Source organism: Drosophila obscura, unplaced genomic scaffold, assembly GCF_018151105.1.
Source record: "Drosophila obscura isolate BZ-5 IFL unplaced genomic scaffold, ASM1815110v1 contig_181, whole genome shotgun sequence".
Lineage (NCBI taxonomy): Eukaryota > Metazoa > Arthropoda > Insecta > Diptera > Drosophilidae > Drosophila > Drosophila obscura.
Window position 1 is genome coordinate 1,460,862 of NW_024542769.1, and position 16,864 is coordinate 1,477,725.

Here is a 16,864-nt window from a genome sequence, read left to right on the forward strand (position 1 = left end):
CAGTTAGCAAAGTTTGATGTCATACGACCATAAACAGTGCAATGAATCGATACGCAGAAAATATTTAATTATTGGGAAAATCCGGAAAACAAAATTACAAAATTCTTCATGGCTGTGATCTATGAAAATCCTTTGGGCATAGGAATTAAGCGACTGCATGGATGAGTTAGCAAAGCAGCCACTTTCATCGATAGTCAGCCGGTCATCGAAAGTTTGCGTTTAAATAAATCACGGCGAAACTATTAAAATTCGTTTGACCGTCGAGATGGCTGCTGGTCTGTCCGAGGTTGTGTCCGAGTACCTGCAAAAGGGATTAGTGCTCGTGATTGCGGACTTGCTAAGCTTAATCACAGTCTCATCATGCCTGGTGATCAAGGTGCCCCAAATAAATACCATAAAGGAGAACAAGTCCTCGAAAGGTGAGCATCAGCCTCCCACATTGAGTCCGCCCACTCACATTCCGCTCTTCGTGTAATACATAGGTATAAGCGTACTTGGACTATGCCTGGAGCTGTTCAGCTACACAGTGATGATATCCTACAACTACACAAGTGACTACGACTTCCTCTCCTATATGGAGTATCCTGTGCTGCTCTTGCAGGAATATGTCCTCATCTACTACGCTTTCAAGTACCAGAATCTTCTCGGCAAGAAGACGCAAATATTTGCCGTCGCCTATGTGATCATAGCTACGCTCATATACCTGAAACTCTTTCCCATTATCATCCTTACATTCTTGGTGGTGAGTAATTCCATACATAGGGTCAATTGATAGCGTCTATGTGCACATTCGTCATTGATTAGAGGCTTTTGACGGCCCGCAGCTCACACAAAATGTTGACTAGATAACGCATTCGACGTATTTCAAACTCGTTTCCCGAACACCTCCATCGCCGTTCCAATTAACTAATTATGTTTCTGGTATTTCGGTAAACGAGTTTTGTTTGTTTTAGATCATTTGTTGTCTCCGATATAGATAGGCACATTGCCCCTAACTGGGATTCATCTTTGCCCAAGGTCAACATTTTTATTGTTGTATAATGTTTGTGCAGCTATTTATAATACTCTCGCCGGCGGTGGTCCCCTTGACCACCTGATATATTTATTTAAATAATTGCTTCCTCTTTCCGTTGTATTAGCCTTTCTGCACGCCCATTGGGGCAACCAGCAAGGTGCTCCAGCTGCTGGCCATACTGAGGACAAAGGATGCCAGCTCCGTCAGCCGCACAACTTGGGCGCTCTCGGCATTCACCAACATGAGTACGTAGACGTGGAATCAGATTCAAACTTATCTTTTATCGTAATCTTCATAATCCCTTTCAGCCCGCATCTATACGGTGTATGTGCAGTCGCATGACTTGATGCTGCTCTCGAACTTCCTCATATCGACGTTCCTCAGTGCTTCCGTCTTCGCAGCCGCCTGCTTCTATAAGAAGAAGGTGAAGAAGGCCTAAGATCCAACCATGCTCAAGATTATCAGTCGTTGTTGTTGTTTATTCTTATCCGTTTAAATTGATATTATAAATTCATCTTTAGAGCGTTTTGTTGTTGTCCTTTAACTGTCGGCATAGAATGCCACCGCTATGGCTCCCAGAACAATCATTACCGACGCGACATAAATGGCTGTTCGTTGCCAATTCATTTTCGTTTTGGGCGGGCCCACATCTATGGTTTTGCGTTCTTTGTGCTTGCGTTTTCCGAATTTCTGTTCGAACTTCTCCAGTTCCTGGCGATTGCGTTCCTCCTCATTGCGGCGCTTCTCCTCCAGAAGCTGCTGCTCCGCCGCCTGGGCCCGGGTGCGTTCGGCCACACAGCTGGAGTCGCACTCCAGCGACGTTTGTCCAGCCCGATGCTTGTCGCAGGCGATCTCCTGCTTGAGTCTCTTACAGGCACAGAAAATGCGAATCTTCTTGCGGCAGAACTCCGGATTGGGACACTTTCCAGAGTGGCATATGGACATGCACCTATGTGCGCAGGGATACTACAAATGACAATCATTATTAAATGAAATCTGTCAAAGCTCAACCTAAGGCACTTACGTTCTTTAAGCAGCGACTGCCGCAGCTGCGAAATCTCTCCCTCCGCTCGATTATCTCCTGGACAGTGCCCGCCTCATCGTAGTATTCGCTGCACTTGTACACCAGCTGCGTGAGACCGCAGTAGCACTTGCTCTTGATTACAAAGCTGCATGGAGTGCAGGGCGGCGGATGGCAGCCCTTGGGGCAGGCGTGTATACATCCAGTAGGACGGGGTATGATGCAACCCTCCTCGCATGCGGCACAGCCAGCCTGCTGCTGCATATCCTGCGGATTGGACACGAAATGACAGACCAGTGAGCATTTGTGATTGCCACATTTGAGTTTCCGCGAGCATTTGCGCTGGCAGGAAGTTGGCTTGGAGTTCCAGCAAGGCCAAGTGGCCACCTCGTGGCCTCCAATGCAAGTGACGCTGACGCCCTCCTCGCAGCGTGGATGTGGCAGTGCTTTGTATTCATACTAAAACAAAAACTCGTTAAAGAGGAGCTCTTGGAATCATAGAATTTTGTCGCACCTTTTTGGTTTGAGGGCGGGCCGACGCCTCGGCAGGTCGGTTCGCTCTGACAGCCTCGTGACAGCGCGCCTTGCAGATGTGTCCACAGCCGCTGGCAGCATTTGGAAGACCACACACCTGGCCACAGGGCGGACATTCACCTTTGTGGCAGCGATGTTTTATGGCATGATGGCATTTGGCCGATATACTGGAATCGTTCCATTGGTTAGTCGTAAGGGTTTGTGTGAGGTGAGGGCGATTCTAGCCCAACTTACCGACAAAGTTCCAAGCAGACGATGCGCGCACTCTTCTCTCGGCCGCAGGGCACGCTGCGTCGTGTCTTGCCGCAGCGGCAATTAATCTGGGACTCCAATTTGCAGGGATAACAGGGCCCGTTGTGGCACACGGACTGACACTTGTGTTTGTTGCAGCTCAATTGCTTGCCACAGATCTTTTCACACGGCGGGCACTGATCGCCGCAGCACTTTCTGTTGCACGCGTGCTTGCCACAGTCGCGCATTTGCTTGCATTTGGACTCGCAAGTGAACTCCTTGGAGCACGGTAGCTCCTTTTCATGCAGACCGCAGCGGCATTTCTTCTTTGTCCTTACCAGGCACTGGAATGTTAATTATAATTACGGAGACTATGTGTCGGGAAAAATTCCTTACCGAAATGCAGTTGCCGCGATGACAGCGCTGCGTGCACGAATGCTGACCGCAGGACAAGAGCTTCTGGCAAGTGTCGCCACAGGTTTCCACAGCCTCGTTGCAGGGCCGCAGTTGGCTCTGTGGAAAGAGATTAATAAGAGCTGCTTGATTGAGTTGCTTCGATGGACATTAGGCGGTCAGATGGACACTAATACATACAGTTTTGCCGCAGGGACATGTCCTCACTTCCAAAGGACACTCTCCACCGCCACAGGGTCCTGCATGGCACACCTTTTCACAAGTGTGCAGGCCACAGGCAAATGTCGCTCCACAAATCTGAAACGTTTTGCCAAGTTATTTTAGTTGATTTCCTTGCTATGGTTCATATCACTTACATTTTGGCACTTCCATTTGCGATCCGAGCAGCTAACCACCTTCGACTCTCGGTTGCACTCGCATGGCTGGTTGCTTTTGCTGCTGCAAGGCGGGCACTGTCCTGGTCGATGGCATACTTGGCTGCACCTATGTTTCCCACAGGCCAAGAGCTCTTTACACTATAGTGAAGAAGAAGAGTGAAAAGGACCTTCATCACATTAAAGAGCTGCCTCACCGCTTGCTGACACTTCCACTGCTTGTCTATGCAGCGCATGGAGCGCGGAGCCGATTTACCACACAGGCAGGAGACTTGCGCCTGCTGAGCACAGGGCGGACACGGGCCCGGATGGCAAAGGAGCTTACAATCGTGCCCGCACTTGGGCTGGAGAAGTTTCTCACAAATCTCGCCACACGAATGCGGTACTAGAAATGGCTGCGACTGTGGATTCTCTTCCTTACCGCAGAAACAGTTGTATTGCGTTGGTTTCTGCGCTGGCTGGTAGTCCCTTCGGCACTGGGGACAGCACCAGTGGAGCGATTTCTGACGCTTGGGCGGCACAAACTCCCCCAAATGATTGTAGTGGCCCTGGTTGCCATTCTGCTGCTCCGCCTTCACTTTCATCTGCATCATGCTGTCATTGGCCCAACGCTGAATGCAGTTGAGGTGAAAGAAGCAATAGCAGCTCTCGCAGGACCATATCGGCTCCACGCGTCGGATGCTGCCAATGCAGATGAGACAAGTGGCCGCTCCAGAGTGTAGGGTGTTCTCCAGGAAGGTAGTGGTGCGGGCGGCATCCTTGTCACTTTCCGGCTTTCCACTAGACCCACTCAATGTGGGTTGATAGTGCTTGTACAATTGATCTACATTGATAGCATAGAAGAGATAAAGATGCTGATTGGACACGTCACGGCTGCTGGTTTGGGGGGCTATTTACCCAAAATTTTCTTCTCATCCAGTTCCCCCTCATCTTCAGAGCTGGAGGCGTAGGCGTCTACAAGTTTCTGGGCTGCAGCAAGGTTTTTTGCCTGCACTTTATTAAATTTTTCCATTTTTAAGCCGGTTCCTTCAACGGCAGAGACCTTCAGAAATATACCAAAATATACCGAGGAAAAAACGAACTTAGCCCACTTAACCCCCTTTATTTAAACAGGTGAACAGCTCGAGTTAGAAAATAATAATGTTTGTAATTGCTTACTGTCGGTGGTCCCACGGAGTTGCCTTCAACGGCCGATATACTCCCAGAGAAGCAGGTTTTCTCGTAAGCCCGTTTTATTCTAGATAAGAAAGGATGGTCACATAACCTCTTAGAAGTCCCACAATATTCTTACCGCAGTATTTCCTCCTGCTCTAACCACGCGACAATACAAAAGTGCAGCTTAAAATATGGCGGCAATTCATCGTGGCCGAAAATATGCCCGTTCATTCCAGGGCTCAAAATCCATCCATTTTAATATACCAGATGTACTAAAAATACCTATCGATACAAACTATCGTCCCGCGACATCCCCGACCCCGTGAAGAACCGCTTCACTCAAATCCAAAACCGCCAGTTTGGAGACGGGACGCATCATAATCCTGGATAGGCCGCAGTCGTTCACGCGCACACTAGCGCGTCTAATGACTCCATCAACTCCTTTGTAGACCTCCTCCACGATGCCCTTACGCCACTCTCTTCGCGGCAAGGCTGGATCGCAGATGAAGACCACGTCACCCTGGCGAATCGGCTCCGTCCTTTGGCACCACTTCTCTCGGCGCACGAGTGTAGGCAGGTACTCCAAGACCCACCTCTTCCAGAAACGGTCCCTCATTAGTCGCGCTATACGCCACTGCTTGCGTGTAGCGCACTCCTTGGGCAGCTCCACATCTTCGCCAGGCGTGTCCGGCAAGTTAGCTACTCCTCTGAGCAGATCATTTGGCGTTAGCGGGGCTTCCTGGTCCGCCTCCACCGGCAAGTGGGTAAGCGGACGCGAATTCACGATGTTCTCCGCCTCGATCAGGAAACTCACCAGTACATGATCCCTCGGTGCCACCTCTTTTAATGTGTGGCGCAGGACCCTCTTGACGCACTGCACCATGCGTTCCCAGACTCCTCCTTCAGATGGATTCACTGGGCAATTGAATACCCATTCGATACCTCTGCTCGACAGCTCATCCTGGACTCTCTCCATTTCGAAAACGTCACCAAATCGTCTGGCCTCCCTGTCAGCTCCCACGAAGTTCTTGCCGTTGTCGCTGCGTAGTCTATGTACTGGCCCTCGACGACAGACGAAATTCCGTATCGCAATTATACAGGAATCCGTCGACAGGTCATACGCCAGTTCCAGATGAATCGCCCTGGTCGTCAAGCAAGTGAACAGGGCGACCCATCGCTTCTCCTTGTGACGCGCCACCGTCACCAACAGTGGTCCGAAGTAATCCAGTCCTGTATTCTTGAACGGCCAACCATGGGCCTCCAAGCGATCTTCCGGCAGGGGTCCCATTATTGGCGGCGTTGGCCGCGCCCTATGCAACTTGCACACGTTGCATGCTGAGATCACCCTTTGTAGTACACGTCTCAGCTTCGTAATCCAGAACCTCGTCCGGATCTCCGTAATCGTAGCATCCACATTTTGGTGCTTCATCTTGACGTGGAAATGATGCACAATCATCTCCGTAAGACTGTGCCTGTGTGACAGAATTATCGGCCTCCTCGCACTGTACGGCATGCAAAATGCGGCATCAACTCTGCCATAGGCTCGCAGAACTCCAAGGTCATCTATGTAGGGTGACAGTCCTCGAGTGTCGCTCCCGCCGGCAACCATCTTACCGTCTTCTGCCGACCGCATCTCGTTTGGAAACGCTTCACGTTGTGCCTGTCTGACCAACAGGTTCTCCGCGGCCTCACACTCTGATGCAGTAAGGCCGTACTTCTCGAGCTCGCTCCTTTGTCCACGGCACCAGCGCGTGAACCTTAAGACCCAGGCTGTTGTCCTGAGTAGCCTACTGTAGCTCGAGAATCTCTGAAAGGAAATACAAAAGTCGTTCGCACCAACAAGCGAAAACTCACTTGGCATCTCCTCTTCGTCATTACCATCCGGACCTGGTTCAGTTCCAGATTCAGGCTGTGGCCAGCTGCCCGCTGGCTGCCTCAAAAATGCTGGTCCGCCTAGCCAACGTGACTTCTGGCTGAGGTCCACGTGGCATTGCGAACGTGTTGCGTCATCCGCCGCATTGTCGGCTGTTGGCACCCATCTCCATTGGGATACCTTCGTCGACTCCAAGATCTCCGCCACACGATTGCCGACAAACTGCTTATATCGGCGGTGGGTGCTACCAATCCATCTTAGCACCGTCTTGGAATCGGTCCATAACACGATGTCACTGATGGCCACACTGTGTTCCTTTTTAACAGTGTCCATCAGCCTAGTTCCAAGAACTGCTGCCTGCAGCTCCAGCCGTGGGATTGACATTGTTCTCATGGGCGCGCACTTCGTCTTGGCACATACGAAGCTCACCAGCACGTTATCATCTTCATAAGTGACCCTCCAGTAGGCCACAGCCGCAAATGCAGACTGGCTTGCATCCACGAAGACGTGCATCTCTATAGCTCGCACGAGTCCATTCCCGAAATAATGGCGAGGGCCTCTGAACTGTCCCACGGTGTTCATTTCCTTGCGCCAATTCACAAAGGCTCTGTATATCTCATCCGGAAGTGGTTCATCCCACTGGATCGTCTGCCTCCAAATCTCTCGTAGCAATAACTTGGCTGTTATCATGAGGCAGCACAAGAATCCCAGGGGATCGAACGTAGACATGACCAAGCTCAAATACTCCCTCTTGGTAGGGACTCGATCGCCGTTCAATACGCTGCTTGGAACTCGATGATACTTCACATTGAACCTGAAGTCATCTGTGGCTGCTTGCCAACACATTCCCAGAATCTTCTGTTCAGCCTCACCCCATCCGACGCTCTCGCCTCGTCCTGGTGGACCCAATGCAGCCTCCACAATGGGTGAGCTGGATGAAAATTGGCATAGCTCGAATCCAGCGTTCGCATGTATCTCCTTTACTCGGGTAGATACACTGATGGCTTCGCTCTCGGTAGCAAAGCTGTCCACATAGTCATCCACATAATGACAATCGATGATGGCCTTGACTGCTCTTGGATCCGAATGACGAAACTGTTCAGCATTTACAGTTTTCACGTAATGCGCAGCGCTTGGCGAGCAGGCTGCTCCAAAGGTCATTACAATCATCTCGTAGATGTCAGGATCCCTTCTGTCATCTCCATCTCTCCACAAAAAGCGTTGGGAGCATCTATCTTCGGGTCGGATCAAAACTTGGTGGAACATCTCCTTGATGTCGCCACAGACTCCGATGGCACCTTCTCTAAAATGAAAGAGCACAGCTGGCAAGGGTTTATAATGTTGCGGCCCTTTGGCCAGTGCCGAATTTAGTGATGTTCCACCAACTCTTGCCGCAGCGTCGAAAACCAGCCTAATCTTTCCCGGCTTGTTTGGGTTTTCTACTCCAAAGTGTGGCAGATACCATAGCCTGTCACTTTCCACTGCGACCTCATGAGGCTTCAACCGTCGAGCGTATCCTTTAGACACGTAATCATTGATGATCCTAGTGTATTCCTGCGCGAACTGCCCGTTGCGCTTCATCTTCTTCTCGACGTTGACCAACCGCTTGTACGCCATGTCATAGCTTTGTGGAAGCACAATGTAGTCATCCTTCCATAATAAACCTGTCTGGTAACGTTGCCCCACTCTCACCGTGGTATCTTCCAATGTCTTCTGCGCCCGCACGTCGTCGCTGCCGGCGACTGGTGGCGCAGGCTTCACACCAAAGTTCTCAACATCAAAATAGTCTTCCACCATTCTCTGAATAGTGTCATCCAATGAAACAGCTAGGAAGCAGGACCTCGGCGTAGTTGATTGTCCACTTGTCGGCCCAAAGACAACCCAGCCCAGCTCGGTTGCGGCCGCATATGGTCCCTGTCTGGCAAACCGTCTCGTTCGAAGTGGAAGTCCCAAGTGTCCGTGATCCAGTCCAATGAGCAGTTTCGGCACCACATTGCTGTAGGGCCTCATTGGCAGGCGGGCATCCTTGTGCACGCCCTGGACATCTCGTCGGTGTAGAGTCTGCATCGGCAGGCTCAGGTTCGAAACGGAATACACGTTTCGCAACGCATGGCGAATTGGCTTGCCTGCTCCACTGATTTGCAGACTTACCACGTTGGTAGGTTCCCTGGTGGATCTACCGCCAAACCACTGGATATTAAGATGTCGACGCTCACCTTGCACGCCCAGCTCCTTCCTGAGTTCGTCGTCGATCATCGTGACAGATGATCCTTCATCCAGGAGTGCGTATGTATCCACCCGTCGACCAGCTCCATACAGCGTTACTGGCAGTATACGGAACAGCAGGCGACCTCGCTCTGCGTCGACACAACTTAAAATCCTCTGTACGGGCCCTTCCGCTGCCTGCGGCGCCCCTCTGCTCTGTACTGGCGCATCCACTGCCTGTGGCGCCCCTCTGTCCAGGCTACGTCTAGGAACAGCTGACTGCTGGTTCCGCTGGCTGTAACTTCTGTTACTGCTTCGTTGCGGCGACCTTCTTCGCTGGTCATCCACACCATGCAGCAGACGGTGATGCCTCTTCCGACACCCGTTGAGTTGACACTCACCATGCTTGTTGCAGGAACTAGTCATGTGACCACTTCGTAGGCACGAAAAACAAAGTCGATGCCTCCTCACATGCCTCCACCTGTCTGGTGGCGTAGCTCCGTTGAAATCACTGCAGTCCTTAACTGCATGTTGTCCTCCACATATTGGACAACATCTGAATCGACTGTCTTGATGCTCGCCTCGGTCTTGGTCGATGCTTGCATGCAGCAAACGACGCCTTGGTTCTTTCCCTTCGACATCCATGATCGTACATACCACGTTGGCGTACTCGTCAACCACGAACTAAAATGGACAATGGTTGGAAAGGGTAATATTAAAGCGGCATGCCTTGCCCACTCCACTCGTTTGCTTGTAGGGAGCTTGGCCACAAGGTCTTCCATGAGGGTTGGGTTCCCCAAATGCTGATCTGCCTTCGCTGACTGCAAGAAGGCAGTGAGATTGCTCACACGGGTTGCGAAGGGTACAATCTTCGCCAGGTTGTGCTCCGAAATGGAAGGCACGTCTCGAATTCCATTTAGCTGGCTGCGTATAAGTTGCTCCGGTCGGCCATACCTAAAGCGCAGCTGCTCGATCACAGCGCTGACGTTACTTGGATGAATCAGGAGCGACTTGACGGTCTCACGAGCTTCATCCTTCAGCGCCTTCAATAAGCGTTGGTTATTCTCCAGATCAGTACAATTATACGCGTGAGTGGTTTCCGTAAACGCACAAAGAAAGATCGGCCAATCTTCTGGCTGACCTCCAAATACTGGCAGATCTGGAAGCTTGCGTGGCATATAGTTTCCACTGCTTCCATTCGGTGTCGTCCAGGCGTAGGACCCCGCTAGTGAAGTCGGCGTTATGACGTTATGGATCCCTATACCCGGCGGCACAGCTCCACGCGCTGTCTGGGCGGTGCTGGTTGCACAAAATGGCGTAAAATAGCTGCTGCTCATAAGCAGCGATGGTCCGCTACATGATGGTGGTTCCATACATGCTGCACTGCTCGCACCGACTCCGTTATATGGGATCGGATCGCTACTAATCGAAAATGGCGTATCGCTCCAAGATGGCGTCAGCAGTGACGCCGCACTACTCACCCCGACATCGCTCGATATTACGGTATCGGTGGCAGTGTTCACGTTGTTTCGGGCTCTTTCCCTTTCCAGCTCCTTCTCCAACGCTGCAATTTTCTCCAAGAGATCTTGGGTTGGAGGTGGCTGGGCCTGTCCTGGTACTGAAGCTCCAGCTGTGGTCGTAATACTTCCAGGTTGGGAAGCTACTACGGTAACAGCAGTGGTCGGGTTAGGAATCAGCGGCGCCGATGTTACTTTTGGCTTTGGCGGCTTCTTTCCTGCACCACTACTTCCAGGTTGGGAAGCCGCGCTCATTGTTGTTGGAGTCGCTTGCTCCTCGTTCAACCGGCTACTTCGTCTGGGAGAATGTTGCATCCTTCTATTCTGCCCAGTACTCCAGCTAATCGGCGCTGTCTGCGTCTACTCTGGGTCGCTGTCTGCGGCCCGTCCAATCTACGCTGTCCGCGTCTCTGGCAACTCTCTTACTTGAGATGGCTGACTGCCTGTACTCAAGCGCAAGTTGCCCTTGCAGTCGACTTGCCTAGGACTGCGAATAAAAGATCATGTCGGTGGTCCCACGGAGTTGCCTTCAACGGCCGATATACTCCCAGAGAAGCAGGTTTTCTCGTAAGCCCGTTTTATTCTAGATAAGAAAGGATGGTCACATAACCTCTTAGAAGTCCCACAATATTCTTACCGCAGTATTTCCTCCTGCTCTAACCACGCGACAATACAAAAGTGCAGCTTAAAATATGGCGGCAATTCATCGTGGCCGAAAATATGCCCGTTCATTCCAGGGCTCAAAATCCATCCATTTTAATATACCAGATGTACTAAAAATACCTATCGATACAAACTATCGTCCCGCGACACTTACTTATAAAACAAAATGAACACGATATCTTTCACCTGAACTGCGTTAAAATTTTGCAAGTTTCATAATATTCGTGCGTAAACTGAAAGTGGTCGACAATGGGTTAATCATAAATGTTGTGTCACTAACCATACAGTATATAGATGTGCCAGTTCATACAACGAAAGGGGCGCAGCTGAGGTTCGTTCGGTTCGTGGGCCTGAGACGTTCGGCATTTTTTCGACATGTTCGATTCATGACGAGATGCGAAAGCAAGCCGAGAATTGCAAGTGTGTGTGTGTACGCAGGCACGACCAAATATTTATGAATTCTTATTTTCCGAAACCGTTTTGAGTTTGTTCTGAGTTTCGTTTCCAGGTTGCGTAAATGTGTGTGTGTCTTCTATTCACACATACTGTGCTTGTGTGTGGGCTCTACAATTTTTTGCCGCTTGAATTGGTTTTTCGTTTTGTTTTGAGGGCTGATGTAGCAACCTGAGCTGGCCTGCCGCAACATAACTGAGGAATGGGCAGAGTGGGTGGGGGTGGGAAATAAATACAATATATAAAAATAAAATATATTAATTGTTTGATTTAATTGAAATTGCACATTTACATATACATATGTACGTATCCCTATTTTAGACATTTTTTTTTTTCAGAGAACTTTTTATTTCGATAAAATTTGGTACAAACGTATATTTCTATATATATATATATGCATGGAATTGGTATATACCAGGGCTCCACGCGCAACACCCATTTGCACCTCCTTCTTCCCTCACCGCGCCCTCTTGTGCGACGGGGCATACGCGTGTGCTGTTGGGCCATCAATGTGTAAGTTGCGATCTCTATCGACTGCCAAGTATAATCTATTCTATGTGTAACATCTTTCTCCTTCCACAGGAAATCCAGTACGACCAATTTGAGTGTCATTATTGCACGTGTCTACAATTTCAATGAAAAGGGAGATCTGAAATCTTAGGTGCGCATAACACGAACAACTTCCATCTGGCATTCATTTAACATCCCATCTTTTCCTTTTGTAGATTATCCCTACCAGCCAACGGTGACATCATTATAGATGGGAAGAGACTGAGAGATTGAACACAAAAAATTGCTCATCTGCGTATGGACTCTGGTATTCGCTAAGCTAATGATTCATTTGGGTGCCACACCACACACACACACTCACAAATGTGTGAATATATCATATGTATTCGGTAGACAGTATGCAGTACATTTCTAGGAAGTAATTGCCTTAAGACTTTTTTTTAATAAACTAAAAATTCTGTAAAATTTAGTAAACTAAACCCCAAATGTCCTGTTTTGACGGGGAATAATCCTACATGTTGCTTAGGTTTAAGTCTACCCAGATAAAATAAAATAAAATGGCGTACGACTATATAAACGTGCGTTTTAGCATTATTAATAAGCGGAAATCAACGTTTGTACATAATACGATGTTACTTACATATATAAGTATGCCAGTTAGTAATACCATTGTATAGTGTTTTTGTATTGCTTTAGCAGTAACATGGACGGAATAATATATAAGGCTACATACATATATACATCAAATATGTATTGTATAGTTTATTAAAAAATAAAAAATTAAAAAATTAATGGGTGTGCTTTAATTGGAGTGGGCGGGAGGTCAAGAATATTCTTTGAGGACTTTATTAAGGATCTAAAAGCCATGGAATGCACAGATCGGGCTGCGCAATGAATTGACTTGAAATGTCCTTGAAAAGGAATCTAAGAAATTGTGGATATTTTCCCGATCACGGGTAGGCGTCGCACGCCCTGATCGGACGATAAAACAGCGGAGTTATAGGGATTTAATGGCAATTTCCTTATTGTCCTTAAAGCGAAATGATGGGGGACATCCTGCTGATTACGAGGATACTTATCACATTCAGATCGGATGAAAAATGACAGAGAAAAGTAATTATTTAAGAATGGGAGAAATATCCTTGATCCTTGGTCCTTTTTAGAACTCCAAAAAATCGAGGATTTTCTTCCGATCACGAGGACACGTACCACGTCCTGATCGGTCGATAAATAACGGAGTTAAAGCGATTGAAAAACGCTAAAATTATTTACACAACAACAGCACATTTGAATTTGGCGCTCAATTTCAAAAAGTTAGTTCCAGCATTGGCCGTCGGTTATCAGTGGGGCCACTGTGCGTACAAAATTTAATTTTTGCACAGTGGATCCCCCATGATCAGCGACGGCCACTGCTGGAACTAAAGTATGGTAGTTCCAGATTTCACCATTCATTATGGGGGCGTCACAGTGCAAATAAAAATTTTGTTGTTGCACAGTGGCGCCCCCATGATCAGCGACGGCCACTGCTGGAACTAAAGTATGGTAGTTCCAGAAATCGCCGTTAATAAATGGGGGCGTCACTGTGCAACTGTGCCACTTTGCACAGTGGCGCCCCCAATTATGAACGGCTATTTCTGGAACTACCATACGTTAGTTCCTCCCGTGGCCGTCCGTGTTTATGGGGGCGCTACTGTGAAACGAAAAATTTTTATTTGCACAGTGGCACCCCCAGTGTTGAGCGGCTATTTCTGGAACTACCATACGTTAGTTCCTCCCGTGGCCGTCCGTGTTTATGGGGGCGCTACTGTGAAACGAAAAATTTTTATTTGCACAGTGGCACCCCCAGTGTTGAGCGGCTATTGCTGGAACTACAATACTTTAGTTCCAGCAGTGGCCGTTCAACACTGGGGGCGCCACTGTGCAATCCAAAAATTTTTATTTGCACAGTGGCGCCCCCATTTATTAACGGCGATTTCTGGAACTACCATACTTTAGTTCCAGCTGTGGCCGTCGCTGATCATGGGGGCGCCACTGTGCAACAACAAAATTTTTATTTGCACTGTGACGCCCCCATAATGAATGGTGAAATCTGGAACTACCATACTTTAGTTCCAGCAGTGGCCGTCGCTGATCATGGGGGATCCACTGTGCAAAAATTAAATTTTGTACGCACAGTGGCCCCACTGATAACCGACGGCCAATGCTGGAACTAACTTTTTGAAATTGAGCGCCAAATTCAAATGTGCTGTTGTTGTGTAAATAATTTTAGCGTTTTTCAATCGCTTTAACTCCGTTATTTATCGACCGATCAGGACGTGGTACGTGTCCTCGTGATCGGAAGAAAATCCTCGATTTTTTGGAGTTCTAAAAAGGACCAAGGATCAAGGATATTTCTCCCATTCTTAAATAATTACTTTTCTCTGTCATTTTTCATCCGATCTGAATGTGATAAGTATCCTCGTAATCAGCAGGATGTCCCCCATCATTTCGCTTTAAGGACAATAAGGAAATTGCCATTAAATCCCTATAACTCCGCTGTTTTATCGTCCGATCAGGGCGTGCGACGCCTACCCGTGATCGGGAAAATATCCACAATTTCTTAGATTCCTTTTCAAGGACATTTCAAGTCAATTCATTGCGCAGCCCGATCTGTGCATTCCATGGCTTTTAGATCCTTAATAAAGTCCTCAAAGAATATTCTTGACCTCCCGCCCACTCCAATTAAAGCACACATATAAATTGTATTTTTTTATTTTTTAATAAACTATACAATACATATTTGATGTATATATGTATGTATGTAGCTTTATATAATATTCCGTCCATGTTACTGCTAAAGCAATACAAAAACACTATACAATGGTATTACTAACTGGCATTACTTATATATGTAAGTAACATCGTATTATGTACAAACGTTGATTTCCGCTTATTAATAATGCTAAAACGCACGTTTATATAGTCGTACGCCATTTTATTTTATTTTATCTGGGTAGACTTAAACCTAAGCAACATGTAGGATTATTCCCCGTCAAAACAGGACATTTGGGGTTTAGTTTACTAAATTTTACAGAATTTTTAGTTTATTAAAAAAAAGTCTTAAGGCAATTACTTCCTAGAAATGTACTGCATACTGTCTACCGAATACATATGATATATTCACACATTTGTGAGTGTGTGTGTGTGGTGTGGCACCCAAATGAATCATTAGCTTAGCGAATACCAGAGTCCATACGCAGATGAGCAATTTTTTGTGTTCAATCTCTCAGTCTCTTCCCATCTATAATGATGTCACCGTTGGCTGGTAGGGATAATCTACAAAAGGAAAAGATGGGATGTTAAATGAATGCCAGATGGAAGTTGTTCGTGTTATGCGCACCTGAAGATTTCAGATCTCCCTTTTCATTGAAATTGTAGACACGTGCAATAATGACACTCAAATTGGTCGTACTGGATTTCCTGTGGAAGGAGAAAGATGTTACACATAGAATAGATTATACTTGGCAGTCGATAGAGATCGCAACTTACACATTGATGGCCCAACAGCACACGCGTATGCCCCGTCGCACAAGAGGGCGCGGTGAGGGAAGAAGGAGGTGCAAATGGGTGTTGCGCGTGGAGCCCTGGTATATACCAATTCCATGCATATATATATATATAGAAATATATACGTTTGTACCAAATTTTATCGAAATAAAAAGTTCTCTGAAAAAAAAATAAAATGTCTAAAATAGGGATACGTACATATGTATATGTAAATGTGCAATTTCAATTAAATCAAACAATTAATATATTTTATTTTTATATATTGTATTTATTTCCCACCCCCACCCACTCTGCCCATTCCTCAGTTATGTTGCGGCAGGCCAGCTCAGGTTGCTACATCAGCCCTCAAAACAAAACGAAAAACCAATTCAAGCGGCAAAAAATTGTAGAGCCCACACACAAGCACAGTATGTGTGAATAGAAGACACACACACATTTACGCAACCTGGAAACGAAACTCAGAACAAACTCAAAACGGTTTCGGAAAATAAGAATTCATAAATATTTGGTCGTGCCTGCGTACACACACACACTTGCAATTCTCGGCTTGCTTTCGCATCTCGTCATGAATCGAACATGTCGAAAAAATGCCGAACGTCTCAGGCCCACGACCCGAACGTCTCAGCACCACAGCCGAATGGTCCCAGCACCCTAGCCGAAGACCTGGGGGTGCTGGGACAGAAACCTCAGCTGCGCCCCTTTCGTTGTATGAACTGGCACATCTATATACTGTATGGTTAGTGGTTGTGTGCCATGTATTCTCACATACTGTGTTTGTTTGGGTTCTACAATTTTTGTCAGCTTGAACCGAAATTTGTTTTTCGTTTTGATTTCAGTGTCGTCAGCCAGCTGGTGCAGCGACCTGGGCTGACCTGCCGCAACATAAGAGGAATGGGCAGAGTGGGTGGGAAATAAATACAATATATATAAATAAAAAATCTGAACTGTTTGATTTATTTGAAATTGCACATTTACATATACATATCCCTATTTTAGTCAGGTTTTTTTTTGAAAATTACATATTGTGCAAATGCCGTCGGTTTTCGACTCAGTCATTCAATTTATATTTTTCAGAAAACTTTTTATTACGATAAAATTATGTACAAACTTATATCTTTCTATATATACATATATGTATATGTACATGCAGGGACTGCCGTACTATCAACTTTGTATTCACTTCTCGGTGTGCCAGCAGCGACATTCTACTCAATAACGGAATAAAAAAAACGGAAAAAACTCTTTAAAGCGCGTAATTTTCGTTTGAATTGTTCAATTTGTAAACAATAACAAAGCTACGCATTGCTTTTAGCTAATTGCATTCTAGTTTTTACATTTTTCATTTTTGTCAGC

At 47.1% G+C, this 16,864-nt stretch overlaps 3 protein-coding genes and 1 long non-coding RNA gene across 4 annotated transcripts; 1 reads left to right on the plus strand and 3 right to left on the minus strand.

Annotated features, from left to right (window-relative positions):
* The first annotated feature begins 32 nt into the window (after window positions 1-32).
* On the plus strand, window positions 33-1,537 carry LOC111067734 (solute carrier family 66 member 3). The gene is made up of 4 exons (XM_022357004.2): window positions 33-419; window positions 483-742; window positions 1,140-1,260; window positions 1,324-1,537. Exons 1-4 carry the CDS (start codon window positions 266-268, stop codon window positions 1,452-1,454), a joined length of 666 nt encoding a protein of 221 aa, XP_022212696.2. The 5' UTR covers window positions 33-265; the 3' UTR covers window positions 1,455-1,537.
* LOC111067733 (NF-X1-type zinc finger protein NFXL1) lies at window positions 1,474-4,648 on the minus strand. Its single transcript, XM_022357003.2, has 9 exons — window positions 4,487-4,648; window positions 3,787-4,412; window positions 3,572-3,730; window positions 3,396-3,512; window positions 3,198-3,314; window positions 2,805-3,145; window positions 2,551-2,737; window positions 2,040-2,495; window positions 1,474-1,981 (listed from the first exon to the last, which is right to left on the minus strand). The coding sequence occupies exons 1-9, from the start codon at window positions 4,599-4,601 to the stop codon at window positions 1,556-1,558; spliced, it is 2,544 nt and encodes an 847-aa protein (XP_022212695.2). The 5' UTR covers window positions 4,602-4,648; the 3' UTR covers window positions 1,474-1,555.
* Window positions 4,649-5,039: 391 nt separating this feature from the next.
* Window positions 5,040-8,873, minus strand: LOC121404049. The gene has a single exon (XM_041592629.1). It carries the CDS (start codon window positions 8,871-8,873, stop codon window positions 5,040-5,042), a length of 3,834 nt encoding a protein of 1,277 aa, XP_041448563.1.
* Window positions 8,874-14,780: 5,907 nt separating this feature from the next.
* LOC111067814 lies at window positions 14,781-15,507 on the minus strand. Its single transcript, XR_005967662.1, has 3 exons — window positions 15,494-15,507; window positions 15,345-15,424; window positions 14,781-15,280 (listed from the first exon to the last, which is right to left on the minus strand). It is a non-coding gene; the product is annotated as an uncharacterized LOC111067814 (long non-coding RNA).
* Window positions 15,508-16,864: the final 1,357 nt, after the last annotated feature.

Coding starts and splice junctions, on each gene's coding strand:
- LOC111067734 (XM_022357004.2), top strand. CDS start 266: ATGGCTGCTGGTCTGTCCGAGGTTGTGTCCGAGTACCTGCAAAAGGGA. Junction 420..482: donor GGAGAACAAGTCCTCGAAAG/GTGAGCATCAGC, acceptor TGTAATACATAG/GTATAAGCGTACTTGGACTA. Junction 1,261..1,323: donor CTCGGCATTCACCAACATGA/GTACGTAGACGT, acceptor AATCCCTTTCAG/CCCGCATCTATACGGTGTAT.
- LOC111067733 (XM_022357003.2), bottom strand. CDS start 4,601: ATGGAAAAATTTAATAAAGTGCAGGCAAAAAACCTTGCTGCAGCCCAG. Junction 2,738..2,804: donor GTCTGCTTGGAACTTTGTCG/GTAAGTTGGGCT, acceptor GAACGATTCCAG/TATATCGGCCAAATGCCATC. Junction 2,496..2,550: donor CCCGCCCTCAAACCAAAAAG/GTGCGACAAAAT, acceptor TTTTTGTTTTAG/TATGAATACAAAGCACTGCC.
- LOC121404049 (XM_041592629.1), bottom strand. CDS start 8,873: ATGATCGACGACGAACTCAGGAAGGAGCTGGGCGTGCAAGGTGAGCGT.